The sequence below is a fragment of the Fringilla coelebs genome (assembly GCF_963513975.1).
Source record: "Fringilla coelebs genome assembly, contig: SCAFFOLD_153, whole genome shotgun sequence".
In the NCBI taxonomy this organism is placed as follows: Eukaryota; Metazoa; Chordata; class Aves; order Passeriformes; family Fringillidae; genus Fringilla; species Fringilla coelebs.
This window is the reverse complement of record NW_028167413.1, coordinates 1-26,623: the sequence shown is the minus strand read 5'-3', so window position 1 is coordinate 26,623 and position 26,623 is coordinate 1. Positions and strand designations below refer to the sequence as shown.

Genomic DNA, 26,623 nt, shown 5'->3' with positions numbered 1-26,623 from the left:
CGCGCCGCTCCCGAAGGAAGTGATCCCGCTCCTGGGCAAGGCGGGATAACGGGAACGAGAGATGATAACGGGAAAAGATAACGGGAAAAGATAACGGGGAAGGAGCGGCAGCGCGGGAAAATGTGAAAGCAACGTGCGCATGCGCAGAGACCGCCGCGCCGCCGGGATCGCGCATGCGCGCTGGGGCAGCCGCGCCAGAGGCAGCGAGGGTCAGAAAAGGGGCGTGGCAACACGTGCTCGGGGGCGTTCCCTGCGCGCAATGCCGGCAAACGGAGTAGGCGTGGTCAGAAGGGAAAGGGGCGTGTTCATACTGGGAGGGCGGAGCCAGATCTCACTGGGTGTGTCCAGTCCTTTGGGGCGTCACCCCGTGAGAGCCCCGCCCAGACATTGCCAAAAATGGCCAGAGGGCAGGGCCAGGTGTGGGGCGGGTCCCTGGGGCTAGGAGGCGGGGCCAGGTGAAAAGGGAGTGTTCTGATTTGAGGGCCCTTCCCAGGGACTGTCAGCAAAGGAATGGGCGGGGCCTGATGTGAGGGGTGTGGTCTGACCCATTGGGGGCGTTCCCATGCAATAACCACGACCAAACCATGCCAGGTATGGGCAGAGGGCGTGTCCTGTTGTGAGTGGGCGTGTCCCGCTGTAAAACCCCACCAGCCAGCAATGGAAATGAGCGTGTCTTGCAGAGCAGTGGGAGTGGCCTGAACAATAAATTAGGTGTTTTCACGTGATAGCCACGCCCATGCCTGATCATCCGTAGGCGGTGGGCGTGGTATAATGCGAGTGGGCGTGTCCCTTCACCCCTGGGGCCTCATCCCTCCCTTTTCCTACAGCGAGTGGGAGTGGCCGGGAGAGCCAAAGCCACGCCCCTCCCCACTCTGCTATAATATGCGGTGGGCGTGGCCACTGCACGAAGGGGCGTCTCCATTCATGAACGCCGCGCCCCTCCGTAGCTGCATCATTCAATGGGAGTGGCTATCGCGCAAGGGGGCGTGTCCCTATGGTAAAGCCCCTCTCTACAACATACAGTGGGCGTGGCTATCGCCCATGGGGGCGCGTCTTTGCAGCAAAGCTCCGCCCCTCCTATCTCCCCGGGAGCAGTGGGCGTGTCCCGCCACCGATGGGCGCGGCCGCGCATGCGCCATTCTGCGTCCCCTCACAACCGCCCCCCCAAGATGGCGGCGGCCATGCCGCCTCCCGCCGCCGCTGCCTCACCCTCCTCCCCGGGCCCTTCCCGCCCTTTTTAACGGCCTCGCTCCCCCCGGGGCCTCCCCCGGGGTTTCCCCGAGCCCTTCCCGCCCCCGCCGTGAGGGCGCGGCCATGGACGGGCCGGGCGCGGCGGCGGCGGCGGGCGCGGGGCCCGGTGCCAGCAACGTTCCCGCCTTCCTCACCAAGCTGTGGACGCTCGTGGAGGATCCCGACACCGATTCCCTGATCTGCTGGAGCCCCGTGAGTGCCGGGAGTCCCGGGGGGAGATCCCCGGGAGGGCTGGCAGCGAGCCCCGGGAAGCCGCGGCCCGGCCCGCTTGAGGCCTGGCCTGGGCCCCGCGGCCCGCGCGGTTCCTGAGGGGAATTCCCGCGAAAAATCTCATTTTTGCCGCGAAAATCTCTTTTTTTCCCGCTTTTCCGTCGCGGGAATGTGGGAGATAAGGAGGGAAATAAAAACGTCAACACGGCGGGAAGGGCTGGGGCGACCTTTGGGGCAGGATAACAGCGGGAGCCGCTAATTAGAGAATAATGAGCTAGGGATAATTTAGGGAAGGCCGGGAGGAATTTTGAGGATATGGAACAGCTGGAAGAAAGCTGAGAATTTTAGGGATGTGTAGCTGGAAAAGGGGAATTCCAGGAGATCCCAAAACATTTTCCAGGGGATTTCTGGGAGAGCTGGAGAGGGGTTTGGGATGGAAAACAGGGAATGGCTTCCCATGGAATATTGGGATTTGGGGATGGAATTTCCAGAGGATCCTCATCCCTGGGAGTGTCCCAGGCCAGGCTGGGATATCCTGGGATATCAGGAAATTCCCTGACCACGGAATGGATTGATCCCAAAAATCCTTTCCTGGCCAAAGCATTCCAGGATCCATCCCATGGACAAGATACCATGGACAGCATTCCATGGCCAAGATCCCTCTCCAGAGTCCCCTCACCAGGATCCCAAGGTCAGGGTCCCATGGACAGGATCCCATGGACAGGATCCCACTCCAGGATCCCTCTCCAGGATCCCATGGCCAGGATCCCTCTCCAGGATCCCATGGCCAGGATCTCTCTCCAGGATCCCATGGCCAGGATCTCTCTCCAGGGTCCTATGGCCAGGATCCCTCTCCAGGATCCCTCTCCAGGGTCCCATGGCCAGGGTCCCATGGCCAGGATCTCTCTCCAGGATTCCTCTCCAGGGTCCCATGGCCAGGATCCCATGGCCAGGATCTCTCTCCAGGATTCCTCTCCAGGGTCCCATGGCCAGGGTCCCATGGCCAGGATCCCTCTCCAGGATCCCTCTCCAGGGTCCCATGGCCAGGATCTCTCTCCAGGATCTCTCTCCAGGATTCCTCTCCAGGGTCCCATGGCCAGGGTCCCATGGCCAGGATCTCTCTCCAGGATCCCTCTCCAGGGTCCCATGGCCAGGGTCCCATGGCCAGGATCCCTCTCCAGGATCCCTCTCCAGGGTCCCATGGCCAGGATCTCTCTCCAGGATTCCTCTCCAGGGTCCCTCTCCAGGGTCCCATGGCCAGGATCTCTCTCCAGGATCCCTCTCCAGGGTCCCATGGCCAGGATCTCTCTCCAGGATCTCTCTCCAGGATCCCATGGCCAGGATCCCTCTCCAGGATCCCTCTCCAGGGTCCCATGGCCAGGATCTCTCTCCAGGATTCCTCTCCAGGGTCCCTCTCCAGGGTCCCATGGCCAGGATCTCTCTCCAGGATCCCTCTCCAGGGTCCCATGGCCAGGATCTCTCTCCAGGATCCCTCTCCAGGATCCCTCTCCAGGATCCCTCTCCAGGGTCCCATGGCCAGGATCTCTCTCCAGGATCTCTCTCCAGCATCCCATGGCCAGGATCCCTCTCCAGGGTCCCATGGCCAGGATCTCTCTCCAGGATCCCTCTCCAGGATCCCATGGCCTGGATCCCTCTCCAGGATTCCAAAGCCAGGATCTCGAGCCCAGGATTCCCTGTCCAGGATTCCATGGACAGGATCCTACAGCCAGGATCCCAAGGCCAGTCCATGGCCAAGATCCCTCTCCAGGGTCCCAAGGTCAGGATCCCTCTCCAGGATCCCAAGGTCAGGATTCCAGGGCCAGGATCCCAAAGCCAGGATCCCTCTCCAGGATCTCAAGCCCAGGATTCCCTGTCCAGAGTCTCACGGACATGATCCCTCTCCACAATCTCAAGCACAGGATCTCATGGCCAGGATTCGACAGCCAGGATCTCTCTTTGTGATCCCATGGCCAGGATCCCTCTCTAGAATCCCATGGCCAAGGTCTCATAGACAGGATTCCCTCTTCAGGATCCCAAGGCCAAGATCCCATGGACAGGATTCCCTCTCCAGGATCCCTCTCCAGGATTCCTCTCTGGGATCCCTCTCCAGGATCCCTCTCCAGGATTCCTCTCTGGGATCCCTCCCCAGGATCCCAAGCCCAGGATTCCTCTCTGGGATCCCGAGGCCAGGATTCCTCTCTGGGATCCCTCTCCGGGATCTTGAGCCCAGGATCCCTCTCTGGAATCCCTCTCCAGAATCCCAAGGCCAGGATTCCTCTCTGGGATCCCTCTCCAGGATCCCTCTCTGGGATCCCTCTCCAGGATCCCAAGGCCAGGATTCCTCTCTGGGATCCCTCTCCAGGATCCCTCTCCAGGATTCCTCTCTGGGATCCCTCTCCAGGATCCCAAGGCCAGGATTCCTCTCTGGGATCCCTCTCCAGGATCCCTCTCCAGGATTCCTCTCTGGGATCCCTCTCCAGGATCCCTCTCCAGGATCCCTCTCTGGGATCCCTCTCCAGGATCCTGAGGCCAGGATCCCTCTCTGGGATCCCTCCCCAGGATCTCAAGCCCAGGATTCCTCTCTGGGATCCCTCTCCAGGATCCCAAGCCCAGGATTCCTCTCTGGGATCCCTCCCCAGGATCCCTCTCCAGGATCCCAAGGCCAGGATTCCTCTCTGGGATCCCTCCCCAGGATCCCAAGCCCAGGATCCCTCTCTGGGATCCCTCCCCAGGATCTCGAGGCCAGGATTCCTCTCTGGGATCCCTCTCCAGGATTCCAAGGCCAGGATTCCTCTCTGGGATCCCTCTCCAGGATTCCAAGGCCAGGATTCCTCTCTGGGATCCCTCCCCAGGATTCCAAGGCCAGGATTCCTCTCTGGGATCCCTCTCCAGGATTCCAAGGCCAGGATTCCTCTCTGGGATCCCTCTCCAGGATTCCAAGGCCAGGATTCCTCTCTGGGATCCCTCCCCAGGATTCCAAGGCCAGGATTCCTCTCTGGGATCCCTCTCCAGGATTCCAAGGCCAGGATTCCTCTCTGGGATCCCTCTCTGGGATCCCAAGGCCAGGATTCCTCTCTGGGATCCCTCTCCAGGATCCCTCCCCAGGATCCCTCTCCAGGATTCCTCTCTGGGATCCCTCTCCAGGATCCCGAGCCCATTCCTGGCAGATCTCTGGGATCAAGGAACCTTTTCCCTGCCCAGGATTCCTGCTCCTGGCAGGAGCTTTCCCTGCTCATCCCGGGAATCCTGCCTGGGAATGTGCAGCTGGAAAAGGGGGATCCAGGAGATCCCAGAGCCTTTTCCAGGTGGATCCAAGAGATCCCAGAGCCTTTCCAGGGTCTTTTCCAAGGGGATCCAGGAGATCCCAGAGCCTTTCCAGGGTCTTTTCCAAGGGGATCCAGGAGATCCCAGAGCCTTTCCAGGGTCTTTTCCAAGAGGATCCAGGAGATCCCAGAGCCTTTTCCAAGGGGATCCAGGAGACCCCAAGAGATCCTAGATCCCCTCCAGAGCCTTTTCCAGGAGGATCCAGGAGATCCCAGAAACCGTCCAGGAACTTTTCCAGGAGGATCCAGGAGATCCCAGGGCCTTTTCCAAGCAGAATTCTGGGAGATCCCAGGGCTTTTTCCAAGCAGAATTCCAGGAGATCCCAGAACCTTTTCCAAGGAGAATCTGGGAGATCCCAGGAGATCCCAGAGCCCTTCCAGAGCCTTTTCCGGGATGATCCAGGAGATCCCAGAGCCCCTGCCAGGGTCTTTTCCAAGGGGAATCCAGGAGATCCCAGAGCCTTTTCCAAGGGGATCCAGGAGGATCCCAGAGCCCTCCAGGGGCCTTTTCCAGAGGGATCCAGGAGATCCCAGAGCCTTTTCCAAGAGGATCCGGGAGATCTCAGAGACGTTTCCAAGAAGAATTCCAGGAGATCCCAGAGCCTTTCCAGAGGAATCCAGGAGACCCCAGAGCCCCTCCCAGGGTCTTTTCCAAGGGGAATCCAGGAGATCCTGGAGCCTTTTCCAAGTTGATCCAGGAGATCACAGGGCCTTTCCCAGGAGGATCCAGGAGATCCCAGAGCCTTTTCCAAGGGGATCCAGAAGATTCCAGAGCCTTTTCCAAGCAGAATTCCAGGAGATCCCAGGGCCCTTTCCAGGGGGATCCAGGAAATCCCAGAGCCTTTTCCAAGGGGAATCTAGGAGATCCCAGGAGATCCCAGAGCCTTTTCCAAGAGGATCCAGGAGATCCCAAAGCCTTTTCCAAGGGGAATCTGGGAGATCCCAGGAGATCCCAGCGCCCTTCCAGAGCCTTTTCCAGGAGGATCCAGGAGATCCCAGAGCCCCTGCCAGGATCTTTTCCAAGGGGAATCCAGGAGACCCCAGGAGGATCCCAGAGCCCTTTCCAAGGAGAATTCCAGGAGGATCCAGGAGATCCCAGAGCCTTTTCCAAGGGGAATCCAGGAGATCCCAGGGCCCCCTCCTAGGGGGATCCCAGAGCCCTTCCAGGGTCTTTTCCAAGGGGATCCAGGAGATCCCAGAGCCTTTCCCAGGGGGATCCAGGAGATCCCAGAGCCTTTTCCAAGGGGATCCAGGAGATCCCAGAGACTTTTCCAAGGGGATCCAGGAGATCCCAGTGCCCTTCCAGAGCCTTTTCCAGGAGGATCCAGGAGATTCCAGGGCCTTTTCCAAGGGGATCCAGGAGATCCCAGAGCCTTTTCCAAGGGGATCCAGGAGATCCCAGGGCCCCCTCCTAGGGGGATCCTGGAGATCCCAGAGCCCTTCCAGGGTCTTTTCCAAGAGGATCCAGGAGATCCCAGAGCCTTTTCCAAGAGGATCCAGGAGATCCCAGAGCCTTTTCCAGGGGGATCCAGGAGATCCCAGAGCCCTTCCAGGGTCTTTTCCAAGGGGATCCAGGAGATCCCAGAGACTTTTCCAAGGGGAATCTGGGAGATCCCAGGAGATCCCAGCGCCCTTCCAGAGCCTTTCCCAAGAGGATCCAGGAGATCCCAGAGACTTTTCCATGAAGAATTCCAGGAGATCCCAGAGACTTTTCCAAGAAGAATTCCAGGAGATTCCAGAGCCTTTTCCAGGAAGATCCAGGAAATTCCAGAGCCTTTTCCAAGGGGAATCCAGGAGATCCCAGTGCCCTTCCAGAGCCTTTTCCAGGAGGATCCAGGAGATCCCAGAGCCTTTTCCAAGGGGAATCCAGGAGATCCCAGTGCCCTTCCAGAGCCTTTTCCAGGAGGATCCAGGAGATCCCAGGGCCTTTTCCAAGGGGATCCAGGAGAATCCCAGAGCCTTTTCCAGGGATTTCTGGGAGAGCTGCAGAGGGGTTTGGGGTGCAGGCTGGGGGGATGGGAAACAGGGAATGGCTTCCCATGGAATGTTGGGATTTGGGGATGGAATTCCCAGAGAATCCCCATTGCTGGGAATGTCCCAAACAATTAACCCCCAAAAAAATCCCAACTTAAATTAAGAAAAAAAAAAAAAGGAAAAAATTTCCCCCAAAATCCCAAAAGTTTCCGAAAAAAAAATTATTTTTAAAAATCCCAAAAATTCCCTAAAAGCTTTTTCAGAAATTAAAATAAAAAATAAAATAAAAACTTATTAAAAAATCCACCAAAAAAAAAATCCCTAAAATTTTTTTAAAGGAATTCCCCAAATTCCCAGAAAAATCCAAAAAAACTCCAAGAATATTAAAAAAAAAATCCTGATTTTCCTGATTCTTCCCATTTTTCCAGGCAGAGTGGGAGCAACTTCCACGTGCAGTTCTCCAAAATCCCTGAGAAGTCCCAAGAATTTTAGAAAAATTCCCCAAAAAATTCCCAAATATCTGAAAACATCCCAGAAAATTCCCCCCAAATCCTAAAAATTCTAAAAAAAAAAATTTTCCAAAATTTTGCAGCAAATCCCCCAAAAATCCCCCCCAAAAAATCTGCAAAATTTATAAATAATTAAAAGAAAACCCTAAAAACTCCTGAAAAAATTCCCAAGGATTCACAATAAATATTTCCAAAAATTCCTGGAAAAATCCCAGAAAATTCCAAAAACCCTCCAGAAAAATAAAAAAAAAAATCCTAAAAAAATACCAAAAATCCTAAATAATTCTCTAAAAGGGCTCTAAAAATTCCAGGAAAAAAACCCCTAAAATTATCAGAAACAACCTCCAAAAATTAAAAAATAAATTCCCTGAAAATTCCCCAAAAGTCCCCCAAAAAATTCCCCAAAGTAAAAAAAAAATCACCAAAAATTAGAGAAAAATATCCCTAAAAATTTCTCCAAAATCCCTAGAAATTTTTTTAAATGCCCAAAAAGCTCTAAAAATGCCTTCAAAATTTTCCAAAAAATCTTCCAAATTCCCCAAAATAAAAAAAATCTTCAAAATAATAAAAAAATTCCCCAAATTCTTAAAAAACAAAAAAAAAATCCCCTAAAATTTCCCAAAAAAATTAAAAATCCCCCAAATCCCTGAAAATTCCTCCAAAAATCCCCCAAATTTCTAAAAAATCTAGAAAAATAACAAAAAATTTAAAAATAACTACTTAAAAAATAGAAACATTCAAAGAAATTACAAAAATGAATTTAAGATTTTTTTAAATCCAAGAAAGTTTCCCCAAAATCCAAAAGGAAACCAAAATAAAGTAGAAAAATAATTTTTAAAAACTTTTTAAAATCCTAAAAAATCATCAAAAAATCCCTAAAAGTTCCCTAAAAATCCCCCAAAATCCCAACTTTTATTTTAAACATCCCCAGAAATTCCTGATTTTCCCAATTTCCCAAAATGTCCAAAAAAAAAAAAAAATCCCCCAAATTCCTGAAAAAATCCCCCAAAATACCAAAAAAAATCCCAGAAAATTCCCCAAAAGTCCTACAAATTCCTTCAAGAAATCCCAAAAAACCCTGGGAAAAAATCCCAGAAAATTAAAAAAAGAAAAAAAAAATTTTTTTGAAGAAATTCTAAAGAATTCTAGAAATTCCAAACGAATTCAAAAAAAATTCCAGAAAATTCCAAAAATTCCATGAAATTCTCCAAAAACTTTCAAAACCAATCCCCAAAATCCTGAAAACCCTCCCAAAAATCCCTAAAAATTCCCACAAATCCCTGAAAAAAATCCCCAAAACCCCCCAAAATTCCCGAATTTTCCCCGAAATTCCCAATTTTTGCAGATTTTCCCATTTTTCCCCCCAGAGCAGGAGAAGCTCCCCTGTGTCTGAGCAGGGCCAGGGCTCCAAAATCCCCCAAAAGCCCAGAAAATTCCCCTAAAAATGCCTGGAAAAAAAATTTCAGAAAATTCCAAAAAAATCCTATAAATTCCTCAAAAAAATCCTGGAAAAAATTCCAGAAAATTTAAAAATAACCAAAAAATTCTGCAGAAATTCTAAAGAACTCCAAAAATTCCAATTAAATTCCAAAAAAAAATCCAGAAAATTCCAAAAATTCCATTACATTCTCCAAAAAATTTCAAAATCAATCCCGAAAATCCTCCCAAAAGCCCCCCCAAAATCCTGATTTTTTCCAAAAATTCCCAATTTTTGCTGATTTCCCCCCAGAGCAGGAGCAGCTCCCCCGTGTTTGAGCAGGGCCAGGTCTCCAAATTCCCCAAAAAGCCCCAAAAATTCCAGAAAATTCCCAAAATTATCCCTAAAAATTAAAGGAAAATTCCTGAAAAATCCCCCAAAATGCCTGAAAAAATTCAGAAAATTCAAACAAAATCCTACAAATTCCTCCCAAAAAATCCCAAAAAACCCTGGAAAAAATCCAGAAAAATTAAAGATAACTAAAAAATTCTGCAGAAATTAGAAAGAATTCCAAAATTCCGAACAAATTCCGAAACAATTCCAGAAAATCAAAAAAAAATCCATGAAATTCTCCAAAAATTCCAAACACCATCCCCAGAATCCTGAAAATACTCCCAAAAAATCCCTAAAAATTCCAAAAAATCCCTGAAAAAATCCCTAAAAATTCCCCCAAACCCCCAAAATTCCCAATTTTTCTGGCAAATTCCCGATTTTTCCCTGATTTTCCCCCAGAGCAGGAGCAGCTCCCCCGTGTTTGAGCAGGGCCGGGGCTCCAAAATCCTCCAAAATTCCAGAAAATTCCCAAAATTTCCCCTAAAGATTAAAGGAAAATTCCAAAGAAAATCCTGAAAAATCCCCAAAAAATGCCCGAAAAAATTCCAGAAAATTCCCAAAAAGTTCTACAAATTCCTCCAAAACAATCCCAAGTAACCCTGGAAAAAATCCCAGAAAATTTAAAAATAACTAAAAAATTCTGCAGAAATTAGAAAGAATTCCAAAAATTCCGAACAAATCCCGGAAAATCCCCAAAAATTCAATGAAATTCTCTAAAAAATTTCAAAACCAATTCCCAAAATCCTGAAAATCCTCCCAAAAATCCCCCAAAGTTCCCCAATATCCCTGAAAAAATCCCCAAAAATTCCCATAAAACCCTGAAAAAATCCCTAAAAATTCCCCAAAAACCCTGAAAAAATCCTCCAAAATTCCCAATTCTTTCCCCAGAATTTCCGATTTTTCCGGAAAATTCCAGATTTTTCCCTGATTTCCGATTTTTCCCCCCCAGAGCGGGAGCAGCTTCCACGTGTTCGACCAGGGCCAGTTCTCCAAGGAGGTGCTGCCCAAGTACTTCAAACACAACAACATGGCCAGCTTCGTCAGGCAGCTCAACATGTGTGAGTGTTCCGGAATGTTCTGGAATGTTCTGGGGGATTCTGGGAGTGGGGATCGGCTTCGTCCGCCAGCTCAACATGTGTGAGTGTGCTTCTAGAACGTTCCAGGGGATTCCGGGGGAAATGGGATTGGGGATCGGCTTCGTTCGACAGCTCAACATGTGTGAGTGCGGCTTCTGGAACGTTCTAGAACATTCCAGGGGATCGGGAATGGGAATGGGAGTGGGGATCGGCTTCGTCAGGCAGCTCAACATGTGTGAGTGAGCTTCTGGAATGTTCTGGAATGTTCTATGGGATTCTGGGAGTGGGGATCGGCTTCGTCCGACAGCTCAACATGTGTGAGTGAATGTTCTGGAATGTTCTATGGGATTGGGAATGGGATTGGGGATCGGCTTCGTCCGCCAGCTCAACACGTGTGAGTGTTCTAGAACATTCCAGGGGATTGGGAATGGGAGTGGGGATCGGCTTCGTCAGGCAGCTCAACATGTGTGAGTGTTCTGGAACATTCCAGGGGATTCCGGGGGAAATGGGAGTGGGGATCAGCTTCGTCAGACAGCTCAACATGTGTGAGTGAACGTTCTAGAATGTTCTAGAATGTTCTATGGGATTCTGGGAGTGGGGATCGGCTTCGTCAGACAGCTCAACATGTGTGAGTGAACGTTCTAGAATGTTCTAGAATGTTCTATGGGATTCTGGGAGTGGGGATCGGCTTCGTCAGACAGCTCAACATGTGTGAGTGAATGTTCTAGAATGTTCCAGGGGATTGTGGGATTGGGGATCGGCTTCGTCAGACAGCTCAATGTGTGTGACTGTTCTGGAATGTTCTGGGGTGTTCTATAACATTCCTGGGGATTGGCAATGGGAGTGGGGATCGGCTTCGTCAGACAGCTCAACATGTGTGAGTGAGCTTCTGGAATGTTCTATGGGATTCTGGGAGTGGGGATCGGCTTCGTCAGGCAGCTCAACATGTGTGAGTGAGGCTTCTAGAACGTTCTAGAACGTTCCGGGGGAAATGGGAGTGGGGATCGGCTTCGTCAGGCAGCTCAACATGTGTGAGTGTGCTGGAATGTTCTAGAATGTTCTGGGGGATTCTGGGATTGGGGATCGGCTTCGTCCGCCAGCTCAACATGTGTGAGTGAATGTTCTAGAATGTTCTAGAAATATGGGAATGGGAGTGGGGATCGGCTTCGTCCGCCAGCTCAACATGTGTGAGTGTTCTGGAACATTCCAGGGGATTGGGAATGGGATTGGGGATCGGCTTCGTCCGCCAGCTCAACATGTGTGAGTGTGCTGGAATGTTCTGGAATGTTCCTTGGGATTGGGAATGGGAGTGGGGATCGGCTTCGTCAGACAGCTCAACATGTGTGAGTGAGGCTTCTAGAACGTTCCATGGGAATGGGATTGGGGATCGGCTTCGTCAGGCAGCTCAACATGTGTGATTGAATGTTCCGGAATGTTCTAAGGGAAATGGGAGTGGGGATTGGCTTCGTCAGACAGCTCAACATGTGTGAGTGTTCTAGAACATTCCAGGGGAATGGGAAAGGGAGTGGGGATCGGCTTCGTCAGACAGCTCAACATGTGTGAGTGTTCCGGAATGTTCTAGAATGTTCTATGGGATTCTGGGAGTGGGGATCGGCTTCGTCCGCCAGCTCAACATGTGTGAGTGTTCCGGAATGTTCTAGAATGTTCTATGGGATTCTGGGAGTGGGGATCGGCTTCGTCAGACAGCTCAACATGTGTGAGTGATGTTCTAGAATGTTCCAGGGGATTCTGGGATTGGGGATCGGCTTCGTCCGACAGCTCAACATGTGTGAGTGAGCTTCTGGAATGTTCTAGAATGTTCCAGGGGATTCTGGGATTGGGGATCAGCTTCGTCAGACAGCTCAACATGTGTGAGTGAATGTTCTGGAATGTTCTAGAACATTCCTTGGGAATGGCATCGGGGATCGGTTTCGTCCGCCAGCTCAACATGTGTGAATGAATGTTCTGGAATGTTCTAGAAATATGGGAATGGGAGTGGGGATCGGCTTCGTCCGGCAGCTCAACATGTGTGAGTGACTGTTCTAGAATGTTCTGGGATGTTCCAGGGGATTTGGGAATGGGAAAGAGATTGGGGATCGGCGTCGTCAGACAGCTCAACATGTCTGAGTGTTCCGGAATGTTCTGGAGTGTTCTAGGGGATTTGGGAATGGGGATCAGCTTCGTGCAGCAGCTCAACATCCGGGAGTGAACGTTCCAGAACATTCCTGGGGACTTGGGAATGCTGGGAATGGGATTGGGGATCGGCTTTGTCCGCTAGCTTAACATGTGGCAGTGTTCTGGAATGTTCCAGGGGATTCCAGGGGATTCTGGGATTTGGGAATTGGATTGAGTATCGGCTTCGTGCAGCAGCTCAATGTGTGGGAATGTTCTGGAACATTCCAGGGGAATATGGGGACTTGGGAATGTGGGAGTGTTCAACATGTGTGAGTGTTCCGGAACGTTCCAGAAGGTTCCAGGGGATTCTGGGGACTTGGGAATAGGATTCGGGAATCGGCTTCGTGCGCCAGCTCAACGTGTGGGAGTTTTCCAGAGAGTTCCAGAACATTCCAGGGCATTCTGGGGATTTGGGAATGCTGGGAATGGGATTGGGGGTTGGCTTCGTGCAGAAACTCAACGTGTGGGAGTGACGTTCTGGAAAGTTCTGGAATGTTCCAGAAATCTGGGAATGGGATTGGGGATCGGCTTCGTGCGGCAGCTCAACGTGTGGGAGTGTTCCAGAGCGTTCCAGAACATTCCAGAGGATTTTGGAATGCTGGGAATGGGATTGGGAATTGGCTTAGTCCAGCAGCTCAATGTGTGCGAGTGTTCCAGAATATTCCAGGAATTCCATGGAATTCTGGGGGTTTGGGATTGGGACTCAGCCTGGTCAGGCGGCTCAACGTGTGGGAGTGAAAATTCCCAAATTTTGGGAAAACCCTGGAATTCCAGGGAGAATCTGGGAATTCTGGGAATTCCGGGATCAGCTTTGTGAGACAGCTCCGTGTGTGTGAGTCGGGAAATTCCAGGAATTTGGGGAATTTTGGGAATTCTGGGCAGCAGAACGAGCGGGAGTGAAATCTGGGAATTTGGGAATTCTGGGAATTCCCGGGGGTGGCACCCCCAGAATTCCAGGATTTCCATTCCCACATTTCCGCTCGGCGCCACCAGGGGGTGCCAGAATCCCAGAAACCCCCAAATCCCGGGAATTCCTCTGGAATTCTGGGATAAAGCCCTTCCCAGCACAGAAATTCCCTGGGAAATTCCCACATTGATTCCCAGATTTTTCCCCATTTATTCCCAGATTTTCCCCCTTTATTCCCAGATTTTTTTCCCCATTTATTCCCAGATTTTTCCCCATTTTTTACCCCATTTTTCCCCGGATTTTCCCCCTTTATTCCCATTTTTTCCCATTTATTCCCAGAATTTCCCCCCTTTATTCCCATTTTTTCCCCCATTTTCCCCCAGATTTTCCCCCCTTTATTCCCAGATTTTTTCCCATTTATTCACATTTTTTCCCCTTTATTCCCAGATTTTTCCCCTTTTATTCCCCGATTTTTCCCCATTTATTCCCATTTTTTTCCCTTTATTCCCAGATTTTTTCCCCTTTATTCCCATTTTTCCCCCTTTATTCCCAGATTTTTTTCCCAGTTATTCCCATTTTTCCCTTTATTCCCAGATTTTTCCCCAGTTATTCCCATTTTTTTCTCCTTTATTCCCAGATTTTTTCCCCATTTATTCCCATTTTTTTTCTTTATTCCCAGATTTTATCCATTATTTCCCATTTTTCCCCTTTATTCCCAGAATTTTTTCCCCATTTATTCCTATTTTTTCCCCTTCATTCCCAGATTTTTCCCCATTTATTCCCATTTTTCCCCTTCATTCCCAGATTTTTTCCCCATTTATTCCCATTTTCCCCCCTTTATTCCCAGATTTTTTTCCCCTTTATTCCCAGGTTTTTTTCCCCTTTATTCCCATTTTTTTCTCCTTTATTCCCAGATTTTTCCCCCTTTATTCCCAGTTTTTTTCCCCTTTATTCCCAGATTTTCCCCTATATTCCCAGATTTCTCCCTCTTTATTCCCATTTTTTCCCCTATATTCCCAGATTTTTCCCTCTTTATTCCCATTTTTTCCCCTTTATTCCCAGATTTTCCCCTTTATTCCCAGATTTTCCCCCCTTTATTCCCAGATTTTTTCTCCTTTATTCCCAGATTTTTTTCCCATTTATTCACATTTTTTCCCCTTTATTCCCAGATTTTTTCCCTTTTATTCCCAGATTTTTTCCCTTTTATTGCCAGATTTTTTCTTCATTTATTCACATTTTTTCCCCTTTATTCCCAGATTTTTTCCCCAATTATTCTCATTTTTTCCCGTTTATTCCCATTTATTCCTGGATTTTTTTCCCCATTTTTTTCCATTTATTCCTGAGTTTTTTACAGACTTTTTACCATTTTATTCCCGTTTTTTCCTGGGTTTTTCCAGGATTTATTCCCATTTATTCCCCCATTTTTCCCCATTTATTCTGGATTTTTTCCCCCATTTTTTCCCCATTTATTCCTGGATTTATTCTCATTTATTCCCATTGATTCCCCATTTATTTCCTTTTTCTTCCCATTTATTCCTGGATTTGTTCCCAGATTTTCCCAGATTTTTCCCCAGATTTTCCCCCATTTATTCCCAGGTTTTTTCCCCTTTATTCCTGGATTTTTTTCCCCCTTATTCCCAGATTTTTTCTCCTTTATTCCCAGATTTTTTCCCCTTTATTCCCAGATTTTTCACATTTATTCCCGTTCATTCCTGGATTTTTCCCCCATTTTTTTCCGTTTATTTCTGGATTTTTTCACAGATAGTTTCCCATTTTATTCCCATTTTTCCTGGATTTTTCCAGGATTTATTCCCATTTATTCCCATTCATTCCTGGATTTTTTCCCCATTATTTTCCATTTATTCCCGGATTTATTCTTCAATTTTCCCCAGATTTCCCCCTGTTTATTCCCGGATTTTCCCCCCTTCATTCCCAGATTTTCCCCATTTTTTTTCCCCATTTATTCCCGGATTTTCCCCGGGTTTTCCCCCCTGATTCCCGGATTTATTCTCGGATTTCCCCCCCTTTATTCCTGGATTTATTCCCGGATTTTCCCCCATTTATTCCCAGATTTTCCCTGGATCCCCCCCCCTCCAATTCCCGGATTTCCCCCCTTTATTCCTGGATTTATTTCCAGATTTTCCCTGGTTTTCCCCCCTTTATTCCCAGATTTCCCCCATTTATTCCTGGATTTTCTCCAGATTTTCCCGATTTATTCCCGGATTTCCCCCCCTTTATTTCCAGATTTTCCCCCCTTTATTCCCAGATCTATTCCCGGATTTTCCCCCCTTTATTCCCGGATTTTCCCTGGATTTTCCCCCATTTATTCCTGGCTTTATTCCTGGATTTTCCCCGGATTTTCCCCCCTTTATTCCTGGCTTTATTCCCAGATTATCCCCCCTTTATTCCTGGATTTTCTCTGGATTTTCCCCCCCTTATTCCCAGCTTTATTCCCGGATTTCCCCCCCCCTTATTCCCGGATTTATTCCTGCATTTTCCCCCATTTATTCCTGGATTTATTCCCAGATTTTCCCCGTATTTATCCCCCATTTATTCCCGGATTTATTCCTGGATTTTCCCTGGATTTTCCCCCCCTTGATTCCCAGATTTTCCCCAGATTTCCCCCCCTTGATTCCCAGATTTTCCCCATATTTTTCCCCATTTTTTCCTGGATTTATCCCCCCTTTATTCCTGGATTTATTCCCAGATTTTCCCGGATTTCCCCCCCCTTTATTCCTGGATTTATTCCCCGATTTATTCCCCTTTATTCCCGGATTTTCCCTTTATTTCCCCCCCTTCATTCCCAGATTTTCCCTGGATTTTCCCCCATTTATTCCCGGATTTTTCACAGATTTTTCCCCCTTTATTCCCCCATTTAGTCCCGAATTTCCCCCTTTATTCCTGGATTTTCCGCGGATTTTCCCCCCTTTATTCCCGGATTTTCCCCAGATTTTCCCCCCTTTATTCCTGGATTTATTCTTGGATTTTCCCTGGATTTCCCCCCATTTATTCCCGGATTTTCCAGGATTTCCCCCCCTTTATTCCCAGATTTCCCCCCCTTTATTTCCGGATTTCCCCCCCTTTATTCCTGGATTTGTTCCCGGATTTCCCCAGATTTCCCCCCCTTTATTCCCGGATTTATCCCCCTTTATTCCCGTATTTTTCCCAGATTTTCCTCAGATTTTCCCCCATTTATTCCTGGATTTCCCCAGATTTCTCCTCCTTTATTCCTGGATTATCCCTGGATTTCCCCCCATTTATTCCCGGATTTCCCTCCTTTATTCCCGGATCTCTTCCCGAATTTCCCCCCTTTATTCCCCCTTTATTCCCGGATTTATCCCCGTATTTTCCCCTTTATTCCCGGATTTATTCCCGGCTCTATTCCTGTATTTCCCCTCTTTATTCCCGGCTTTATTCCCATATTTCCCGGATTTATTCCCGGATTTATTCCCGATTTATTCCCGTATTTCCCCCGGAGCAGACGGGTTCCGGAAGGTGGTGCACCTGGAGCAGGGCGGGCTGGTGAAGCCGGACAAGGACGACACCGAGTTCCAGCACCCCTTCTTCCTGAGGGGGCAGGAGCAGCTGCTGGAGAACATCAAGAGGAAAGTCACCAGCGTGAGTCCGACAGAATTCCCAAAAAAAAACTGGGAACGGGGCCAGGAACGGCGGGAAAAGGGGGAAATGAAAAAAAATGGGAAGGGTTTGGGAAAAATCCCAGGATTTGCCACAAAAACCAGGCAGGATCTGCGAAAAACCCCAAAATTTTCCTCAAAAAGCAGCTGGGGTCTGAGAAAAATCCCAGGAATTTCCATGAAAATCAGCCAGGATCTGGTAAAAATCCAGGGATTTGCTACGAAAACCAGCTGGGAAGCATTGAAAATACCAGAATTTTCTCTTAAAAACCAGCTGGGGTCTGTGAAAAATTCCAGGATTTTCCCTAAAAATCAGCCAGGATCTGTTAAAAATCCCAGGATTTCCCACAAAAAAGCAGCCAGGAATTGTTAAAAATCCCAAGATTTTCCCCAAAAAGCAGCTGGGATCTGTTCAAAATTCCAGGATCTGCCCCAAACCCAGCCAGGATCCTTTTAAAATCCCAGAATTTTCCTCAAAAAGCAGCTGGGATCCATTCAAAATCCCAGAATTTTGCCCAGAATTTATCCAGGATCTGGTAAAAATCCCAGAATCTGCCCCAAACCCAGCCAGGATCCATTAAAAATCCCAGAATTTTCCATAAAAACCAGGTGGGATGCATTTAAAATCCCAGAATTATCCCAAAAACCCAGCTGGGATCTGTTCCAAATCCAAGGATTTGCCCCAAAACCCAGCCAGGCTCCATTCAAAATTCCAGAATTTTCCATGAAATCCAGCTGGGATCTGTTTAAAATCCCAGAATCTGCCCCAAAAAGCAGTCGGGATCTGCTCAAATCCCAGGATTTTGCCCAGAACTCATCCAGGATCTGTAAAAATCCCAGGATTTGCCCCAAAATCCAGCCAGGAATTGTTAAAAATCCCAAGATTTGACAGGAAAACCGGCTGGGATCTGTGAAAAATTCCAGGATTTGCCCCAAAACCCAGCCAGGATCCTTTTAAAATCCCAGAATTTTCCATAAAACCCAGCTGGGATCCATCCAAATCCTGTGATTTGCCACAAAATCAAGCCAGGATCTGTGAAAAATCCCAATATTTTCCTCAAAAAGCAGCTGGAGTCTGAGAAAAATCCCAGGATCTGCCCCAAAATCGAGCCGGGATCTGGTAAAAATTCCAGAATTTTCCATGAAAACCAGCTGGGATCTATTTCAAATCCCAGAATCTGCCCCAAAACCCAGCCAGGATCTCTTAACGTCCCAGGATCTGTTCCAAATCCCAGGATTTTCCCTAAAACCCAGCCAGGAATTGTTAAAAATCCCAAGATTTTCCCCAAAAAGCAGCTGGGATCTGTTCAAAATTCCAGGATTTGCCCCAAAACCCAGCCAGGATCCATTAAAAATTCCAGAATTTTCCATAAAAACCAGATGGGATCCATTTAAAATCCCAGAATTTTGCCCAGAACTCATCCAGGATTTGGTAAAAATCCCAGAATCTGCCCCAAACCCAGCCAGGAATTGTTAAAAATCCCAAGATTTGACAGGAAAACCAGCTGGGATGTGTTAAAAAATCCAGGATTTGCCCCAAAACCCAGCCAGGATCCTTTTAACATCCCAGAATTTTCCCCAAAACCCAGCTGGGATCTGTTCCAAATCCCAGGATTTCCCTAAAACCCAGCTGGGATCTGTTAAAATCCAGGATTTGCCCCAAACCCAGGCAGGAGCAGCTGCTGGAGAACATCAAGAGGAAAAGCAGCAGCGTGAGTCAGGCAGAATTCCCAAAAAAAAACTGGGAATGGGGCCAGGAACGGCGGGAAAAACGGGAAATGAAAAAAAATGGGAAGGGTTTGGGAACAATCCCAGGATTTGTCACAAAAACCAGGCAGGATCTGTGAAAAATCCCAATATTTTCCTCAAAAAGCAGCTGTGGTGTGAGAAAAATTCCAGGTTTTGCCCCAAAACCCAGCCAGGATCTGGTAAAAATTCCAGAATTTTCCATGAAAACCAGCTGGGATCTGTTTAAAATCCCAGATTCTGCCCCAAAACCCAGCCAGGATCTCTTAACATCCCAGGATCTGTTCCAAATCCCAGGATTTTCCCTAAAACCCAGCCAGGAATTGTTAAAAATCCCAAGATTTTCCCCAAAAAGCAGCTGGGATCTGTTCAAAATTCCAGGATTTGCCCCAAAACCCAGCCAGGATCCATTTCAGATCCCAGAATTTTCCATAAAACCCAGCTGGGATCTGGTAAAAATCCCAGAATTTTGCCGAGAATTCATCCAGGATTTGGTAAAAATCCCAAGATTTGCCCCAAAACCCAGGCAGGATCCATCTAAAATCCCAGAATTTTCCATAAAAACCAGCTGGGATCTGTTCAAAATCCCAGAATTATCCCAAAAACCCAGCTGGGATCTGTTCCAAATCCCAGGATTTGCCCCAAAACCCAGCCAGGATCCATTAAAAATTCCAGAATTTTCCGTAAAACCCAGCCAGGATCGGTGAAAAATCCCAGGATTTGCCACAGAAACCAGGCAGGACCTGGTAAAAATCCCAAGATTTCCAAAAATCCCCGAAATTCTGGAGAAAAAAATCTCAAAAAAAATCTGAAAGAATGCAAAAAAAAAACCTAAAAAAAAATCCCTGAAAAATTCTTTTAAACTCCCCCAAAAATTCTAAAAAAAAAAAAATCCTAAAAAAAAACCCCAAAAAATTCCCTAAAAATCTATAAAAATTTCCCAAAAAATCCTTAAAAATTCTTTTTAAAGTCCAAAAAAATCCCAAATATTCTGGGAAAAATTCAGGAAAAATAAAGAAAAAAAGGTGTATTCTTAAAAAGTCCCAAATACCCTGGAAAAAATTAGGAAAAATTTAGAAAAACAGCTGAAAAAACCATTTAAAAATCAGAAAAAAATTGGAAAAAATCAGAAAAAATTCAGAAAAAAATCGGGAAAAAAATCAGAAAAATTCCAGAAAATTCCTGAACGTTTCCCACATCCCAGATTCCCATTTTTTGGGGTATTTTTCCCATTTTTCCTGGTATTTTTCCCATTTTTCCTGATATTTTTCCGGATGTTTCTCTCCAGGTGTCGGCGCTGAAGGGGGAGGAGGTGCGGGTGCGGCAGGACAGACACGGGGACACAGAAATCCCCAAAAACCCCAAAAAAAATCCATAAAAATCATTTTATATTCCCAAAAAGTCCCAAATACCCTGGAAAAATTTGGAAAACAGAAGAAAAAAAGGCAAAAGAGCCCTTTAAGAATCCGGAAAAAATCAGAAAAAAATCAGAAAAAAAATCGGAAAAAATTCAGAAAAATTCAGAAAAAAAATCAGAAAAAAATCGGAAAAAAAGGAAAAAAATCGGGAAAAATTCCCAGAAATTCCCGAGGATTTTGTGCATCCCAGATCCCGTTTTTCCTGATGTCTCTGTGGATATTTCCCCCCAGGTGTCGGCGCTGAAGGGGGAGGAGGTGCGGGTGCGGCAGGACAGACACGGGGACACAGAAATACCCAAAAAACCCCAAAATTCCCTGAAAACCTCTGAAAATTCCTAAAAAATCCTTAAAAATCCTTTTATATTCTTAAAAGGTCCCAAATATCCTGGAAAAAAATTAAGAAAAATATAGAAAAACTGCTCAAAAAGCCTTTGAAAATCAGAAAAAAAATTGGGAAAAATTGAGAAAAAATTCAGAAAAAATTCAGAAAAAAATCAGAAAAAAAATCAGAAAAATTCCAGAAAATTCCTGAACGTTTCCCACATCCCAGATTCCATTTTTCCTGGTATTTCTCTCATTTTTGCTGATGTTTCTGTGGCTGTTTCCCCCTTGCAGGTGTCGGCGCTGAAGGGGGAGGAGGTGCGGGTGCGGCAGGACAGCGTGGCGCGGCTGCTGGCCGACATGCAGGCCATGCGCGGGAAGCAGGACAGCCTGGACTCGCGGCTGCTGGCCATGAAACAGTACGGGGGGAAAAATGGGAATAAATCTGGGAATGTGGGAATAAATCTGGGAATAACAGCTGGGAATGACCCCGGGAATGTGGGAATAAATCTGGGAATGTGGGGGTAGAGACCAGCAGGACAGCCTGGACTCGCGGCTGCTGGCCATGAAACAGTACGGGAAAAATGGGGAGAAATCTGGGAATAAATCTGGGAATGGAATCTGGGAATGTGGGAATAAATCTGGGAATGTGGGGATAGAGACCAGCAGGACAGCCTGGACTCGCGGCTGCTGGCCATGAAACAGTACGGAGGGAAAAATCTGGGAGTAAAGCTGGGAATAAATCTGGGAATAACAGCTGGGAATGTGGGAATAACATCTGGGAATAACATCTGGGAATGGAATCTGGGAATGGCCCCGGGAATGTGGGAATAAACTGCCAGGAATGTGGGGATGGCGGCCAGCAGGACAGGCTGGACTCGCGGCTGCTGGCCATGAAACAGCACGGGAAAAATGGAAATAAATCTGGGAATGTGGGAATGGAATCTGGGAATAACATCTGGGAATAACATCTGGGAATGACCCCGGGAATGTGGGAATAAATCTGGGAATGTGGGGATAGAGACCAGCAGGACAGCCTGGACTGGCGGTTGCTGGCCATGAAACAGTAGGGGAAAATCTGGGAATAAATCTGGGAATAACAGCTGGGAATAACATCTGGGAATGATCCTGGGAATGTGGGAGTAAATCTGGGAATGTGGGGGTAGAGGCCAGCAGGACAGGCTGGACTCGCGGCTGCTGGCCATGAAACAGCACGGGGGAAATCTGGGAATAAATCTGGGAATGTGGGAATAACATCTGGGAATGGAATCTGGGAATGGAATCTGGGAATAACATCTGGGAATGACCCCGGGAATGTGGGAATAAATCTGGGAATGTGGGGATAGAGACCAGCAGGACAGCCTGGACTGGCGGCTGCTGGCCATGAAACAGTACGGGAACAATCTGGGAATAAATCTGGGAATGTGGGAATGGAATCTGGGAATAACAGCTGGGAATAACAGCTGGGAATGACCCCGAGAATGTGGGAATAAATCTGGGAATGTGGGGATGGAATGTGCCAATGGCGGCCAGCAGGACAGCCTGGACTCGCGGCTGCTGGCCATGAAACAGTACGGGAAAAATGGGAATAAATCTGGGAATGTGGGAATGGAATCTGGGAATAACAGCTGGGAATGACCCCGGGAATGTGGGAATAAATCTGGGAATGTGGGGATGGTGGCCAGCAGGACAGCCTGGACTCGCGGCTGCTGGCCATGAAACAGTACGGGAAAAATGGGAATAAATCTGGGAATGTGGGAATGGAATCTGGGAATAACAGCTGGGAATGACCCCGGGAATGTGGGAATAAATCTGGGAATGTGGGGATGGTGGCCAGCAGGACAGCCTGGACTCGCGGCTGCTGGCCATGAAACAGTACGGGAAAAATGGGAATAAATCTGGGAATAAATCTGGGAATGACAGCTGGGAATGACCCCTGGAATCGGGGAATGGAATCTGGGAATGTGGGGATAGAGACCAGCAGGACAGGCTGGACTCGCGGCTGCTGGCCATGAAACAGTACGGGGAAATCTGGGAATAAATGTGGGAATAAATCTGGGAATGACAGCTGGGAATGTGGGAATGGAATCTGGGAATGGAATCTGGGAATAACAGCTGGGAATGACCCCGGGAATGTGGGAATAAATCTGGGAATGACCCCAGGAATGTGGGAATAAATCTGGGAATGACCCCGGGAATGTGGGAATAAATCTGGGAATGTGGGGATGGAGGCCAGCAGGACAGCCTGGACTCGCGGCTGCTGGCCATGAAACAGTACGGGAAAATCTGGGAATAAAGCTGGGAATAAATCTGGGAATCTGGGAATAAATCTGGGAATAACAGCTGGGAATGGCCCCGGGAATGTGGGAATAAACTCCTAGGAATGTGGGGATAGAGGCCAGCAGGACAGGCTGGACTCGCGGCTGCTGGCCATGAAACAGTACGGGAAAAATGGGGAGGATTCTGGGAATTGGGGATGGAATATGGGAATGGAATCTGGGAGTGACCCTGGGAATGTGGGAATAAACAGCCGGGAATGTGGGGATGTGGGTATGGCGGGCAGCAGGACAGGCTGGGCTGGTGGCTGCTCGCCATGAAAGAGCATGGGGGAAATCTGGGAATAAATCTGGGAATGGAATCTGGGACTGGAATCTGGGAATTGGGGATGAAATCTAGGAATGGAATCCGGGAATGTGGCAATGGAATGTGTCAATGGCAGCCAGCAGGACAGGCTGGACTCGGCGGCTGCTGGCCATGAAACAGCACAGAGGGAAATGGGGATTGGGAATGGAATCTAGGAATAAATTTGGGAATGGAATCTGGGAATGAACAGCCGGGAATGTGGGGATGGAATGTGGGAATGTGGGGATGGCGGCCAGCAGGACAGGGTGGACTCGCAGCTGCTCACCATGAAACAGCACGGAAAAATGGGAATAAATCTGGGAATAACATCTGGGAATGTGGGAATAAATCTGGGAATGGAATCTGGGAATGGCCCCGGGAATGTGGGAATAAATCTGGGAATGTGGGAATGTGCCAGTAGCGGCCAGCAGGACGGGCTGGACTTGTGGCTGCTCGCCATGAAACAGTACAGGAAAAATCTGGGAATAAATCTGGGAATAAATCTGGGAATTGGGAATGGAATCTGGGAATGACCCCAGGAATGTGGGAATAAATCTGGGAATGTGGGAATGGCAGGCAGCAGGACAGGCTGGACTCGCGCCTGCTCGCCATGAAACAGTACGGGGGGGAGAAATGGGAATTGGGAATGGAATCTGGGAATGGAATCTGGGAATTGGGAATAAATCTGGGAATGGAATCTGGGAATGGAATCCAGGAATGACCCCGGGAATGTGGGAGTAAATCTGGGAATGGAATCCGGGAAAGACCCCAGGAATCTGGGAATAAACAGCCGGGAATGTGGGATTGGAATGTGGGGATAGAGACCAGCAGGACTGCTGGCCATGAAATAGTACAGGAAAAATCTGGGAATGGAATCTGGGAATAACATCTGGGAATTGGGAATAAATCTGGGAATGGAATCTGGGAATGACCCCGGGAATCTGGGAATAAATCTGGGAATGTGAGAATGGCAGGCAGCAGGACAGGCTATACCCGTGCCTGCTGGCCATGAAACAGTACGGGAAAAATGGGAATTGGGAATGGAATCTGGGAATTGGGAATAAATCTGGGAATGGAATCTGGGAATGACCCCAGGAATGTGGGAAGAAACAGCCGGGAATGTGGGAATGGAATGTGGGAATGGAATGTGGGAATGTGGGGATGGCGGCCAGCAGGACGGGCTGGACTCACGCCTACTGGCCATGAAACAGCATGGGGGGGAAAAATGGGAATAAAGCTGGGAATAAATTTGGGAATTGGGAATAAATCTGAGAATGGAATCTGGGAATGACCCCGGGAATCTGGGAATAAATCTGGGAATGTGGGAATGGAATCTGGGGATGGTGGCCAGCAGGACAGGCTGGGCTGGCGGCTGCTCGCCATGAAACAGCACGGGGGAAATCTGGGAATAACAGCTGGGAATAAATCTGGGAATTGGGGATGAATCTGGGAATAAACCCAGGAATTAAATCTGGGAATCTGGGAATAAACACCCAGGAATGCGTGAATGGAATCCAGGAATTGGGAATGGGATCTGGGAATAGATCCGGGAATGGAATCTGAGAACTGGGAATGGAATCTGGGAAATTTGGGAATGACCCTGGGAATGAACACCTGGGAAAAGCCACAGGAATCTGGAATTTCCCTGACCCCAAATCCCAGGGTTTCCCTGACCCCAAATCCTGGAATTTCTCTTTCCCTGACCCCAAATCCTGGAGTTTCCCTGACCCCAAATCCCAGCATTTCCCTTTCTCTGACCCCAAATCCAGGAATTTCCCTCTCCCTGACCCCAAATCCCAGGGTTTCCCTGACCCCAAATCCTGGAATTTCCCTCTCCCTGACCCCAAATCCTGGAATTTCCCTGACCCCAAATCCCAGCATTTCCCTTTCCCTGACCCCAAATCCCAGCATTTCCCTTTCCCTGACCCCAAATCCAGGAATTTCCCTCTCCCTAACCCCAAATCCCGGGGTTTCCCTGACCCCAAATCCTGGGGTTTCCCTCTCCCTGACCCCAAATCCCAGCATTTCCCTTTCCCTGACCCCAAATCCTGGAATTTCCCTTTCCCTGACCCCAAATCCTGGTGTTCCCCCCCCATCCCAAATCCCTTTTTTGGGATCAGCTGCTGAGCGGGGCCATCCCGGTTTCCGTGACGACCCCGGTGGGAATTCCCATAAATTCCCATAAATTCCCATCAATCCCATCAATCCCATCAATCCTTTAATTGCCTCCCCGTGCTGGGCAGCGATCCCAAAAATCCCTTTGGGGTTTTTTCCCAGCTGCTCCCGCCCCGTTCCTTCATTCCCCGTCCCTCATCCGTGTCCGGCTCAGCTGCCATCCCAATGATCCCAATCCCAAAATTCCCTCGGGATTTGGGGTGGGGCTGGGGCTCAGCTGCCATCCCAATGATCCCAATCCCAAAATTCCCTCGGGATTTAGGGTGGGGCCGGGGCTCAGCTGCCATCCCAATGATCCCAATCCCAAAATTCCCTCGGGATTTGGGGTGGGGGCCAGGGCTCAGCTGCGATCCCGATCCCGGAATTCCCTGGGGATTGGGGGCGGGTCCCGTTCCCGTTGTCCCGAGGGTTTTCCCGGGGTTTTTTTGGGGTTGGGCCGTGTCCCGGGGCCGGGGGGCAGGTGTGGGGATGGGTTTGGGATTAATTGGGAATGCTGACCCCAAATCCCACTGGGGGAGCGGGAATGGGGACGGGGGCGGCAGCTGCGCAGCGGGGACGGGAACACGGGAAAAATGGGATAGGGGGATGTGTGGGATATGGGGGGAAAAATGGGATTTATGGGAATATGGGATAAATGGGAATGTTGGGATAAATGGGATAAATGGGAATGTGACAGATAGGGGAAATATGGGAAATATGGGAACAGAGCATAAATGGGATAAATGGGATATAGGGGAATATGGGATATATGGGATAAATGGGATATATGGGATATATGGGATATATGGGAACAGAGCATAAATGGGATATATGGGGAATATGGGATATATGGGATAAATAGGATAAATGGGAATATGGGATATATGGGAACATGGCATAAATGGGAAATATGGGATAAATGGGATATATGGGAATATGGGATAAATGGGATATATGGGAATATGGGATAAATGGGATATATGGGAATATGTGATATATGGGAACAGGGCTTAAATGGGCTATATGGGAAAAATGGGAATTGTGAGATAAATGGGATATATGGGAGAAATGGGAATAGTGGGATAAATGTGGGACAAATGGGATATATGGTAATAGTAGGGAATATGGGATAAATGGGAACAATGGGAATATGGGATAAATGGGAATATGGGATCAATGGGAATATGGGATATATGGATATATGATGAAAATGGGATCAATGGGAATATGGGATATATGGGAACATGGGATAAATGGGATATATGGGAATATGGGATATATGGGATAAATGGGATATATGATGAAAATGGGATAAATGGGGAATATGGGATATATGGGATAAATGGGATATATGGGATAAAGGGGAATATGGGATATATGGGATATATGGGATAAAGGGGAATATGGGATATATGGGATATATGGGATAAATGGGATACATGGGATAAAGGGGAATATGGGATATATGGGAACATGACATAAATGGGATATA

At 48.2% G+C, this 26,623-nt stretch overlaps 1 protein-coding gene across 1 annotated transcript; it reads left to right on the top strand.

Moving 5' to 3' along the window:
• Positions 1–1,161: 1,161 nt before the first annotated feature.
• Positions 1,162–20,774, top strand: HSF1 (heat shock transcription factor 1; the record flags this gene model as incomplete). The annotated part of the gene is made up of 4 exons (XM_084227465.1): positions 1,162–1,443; positions 10,027–10,135; positions 16,717–16,853; positions 20,650–20,774. Coding segments are annotated over exons 1-4 (500 nt in total), but the record flags the coding sequence as incomplete, so codon positions are not given.
• Positions 20,775–26,623: the final 5,849 nt, after the last annotated feature.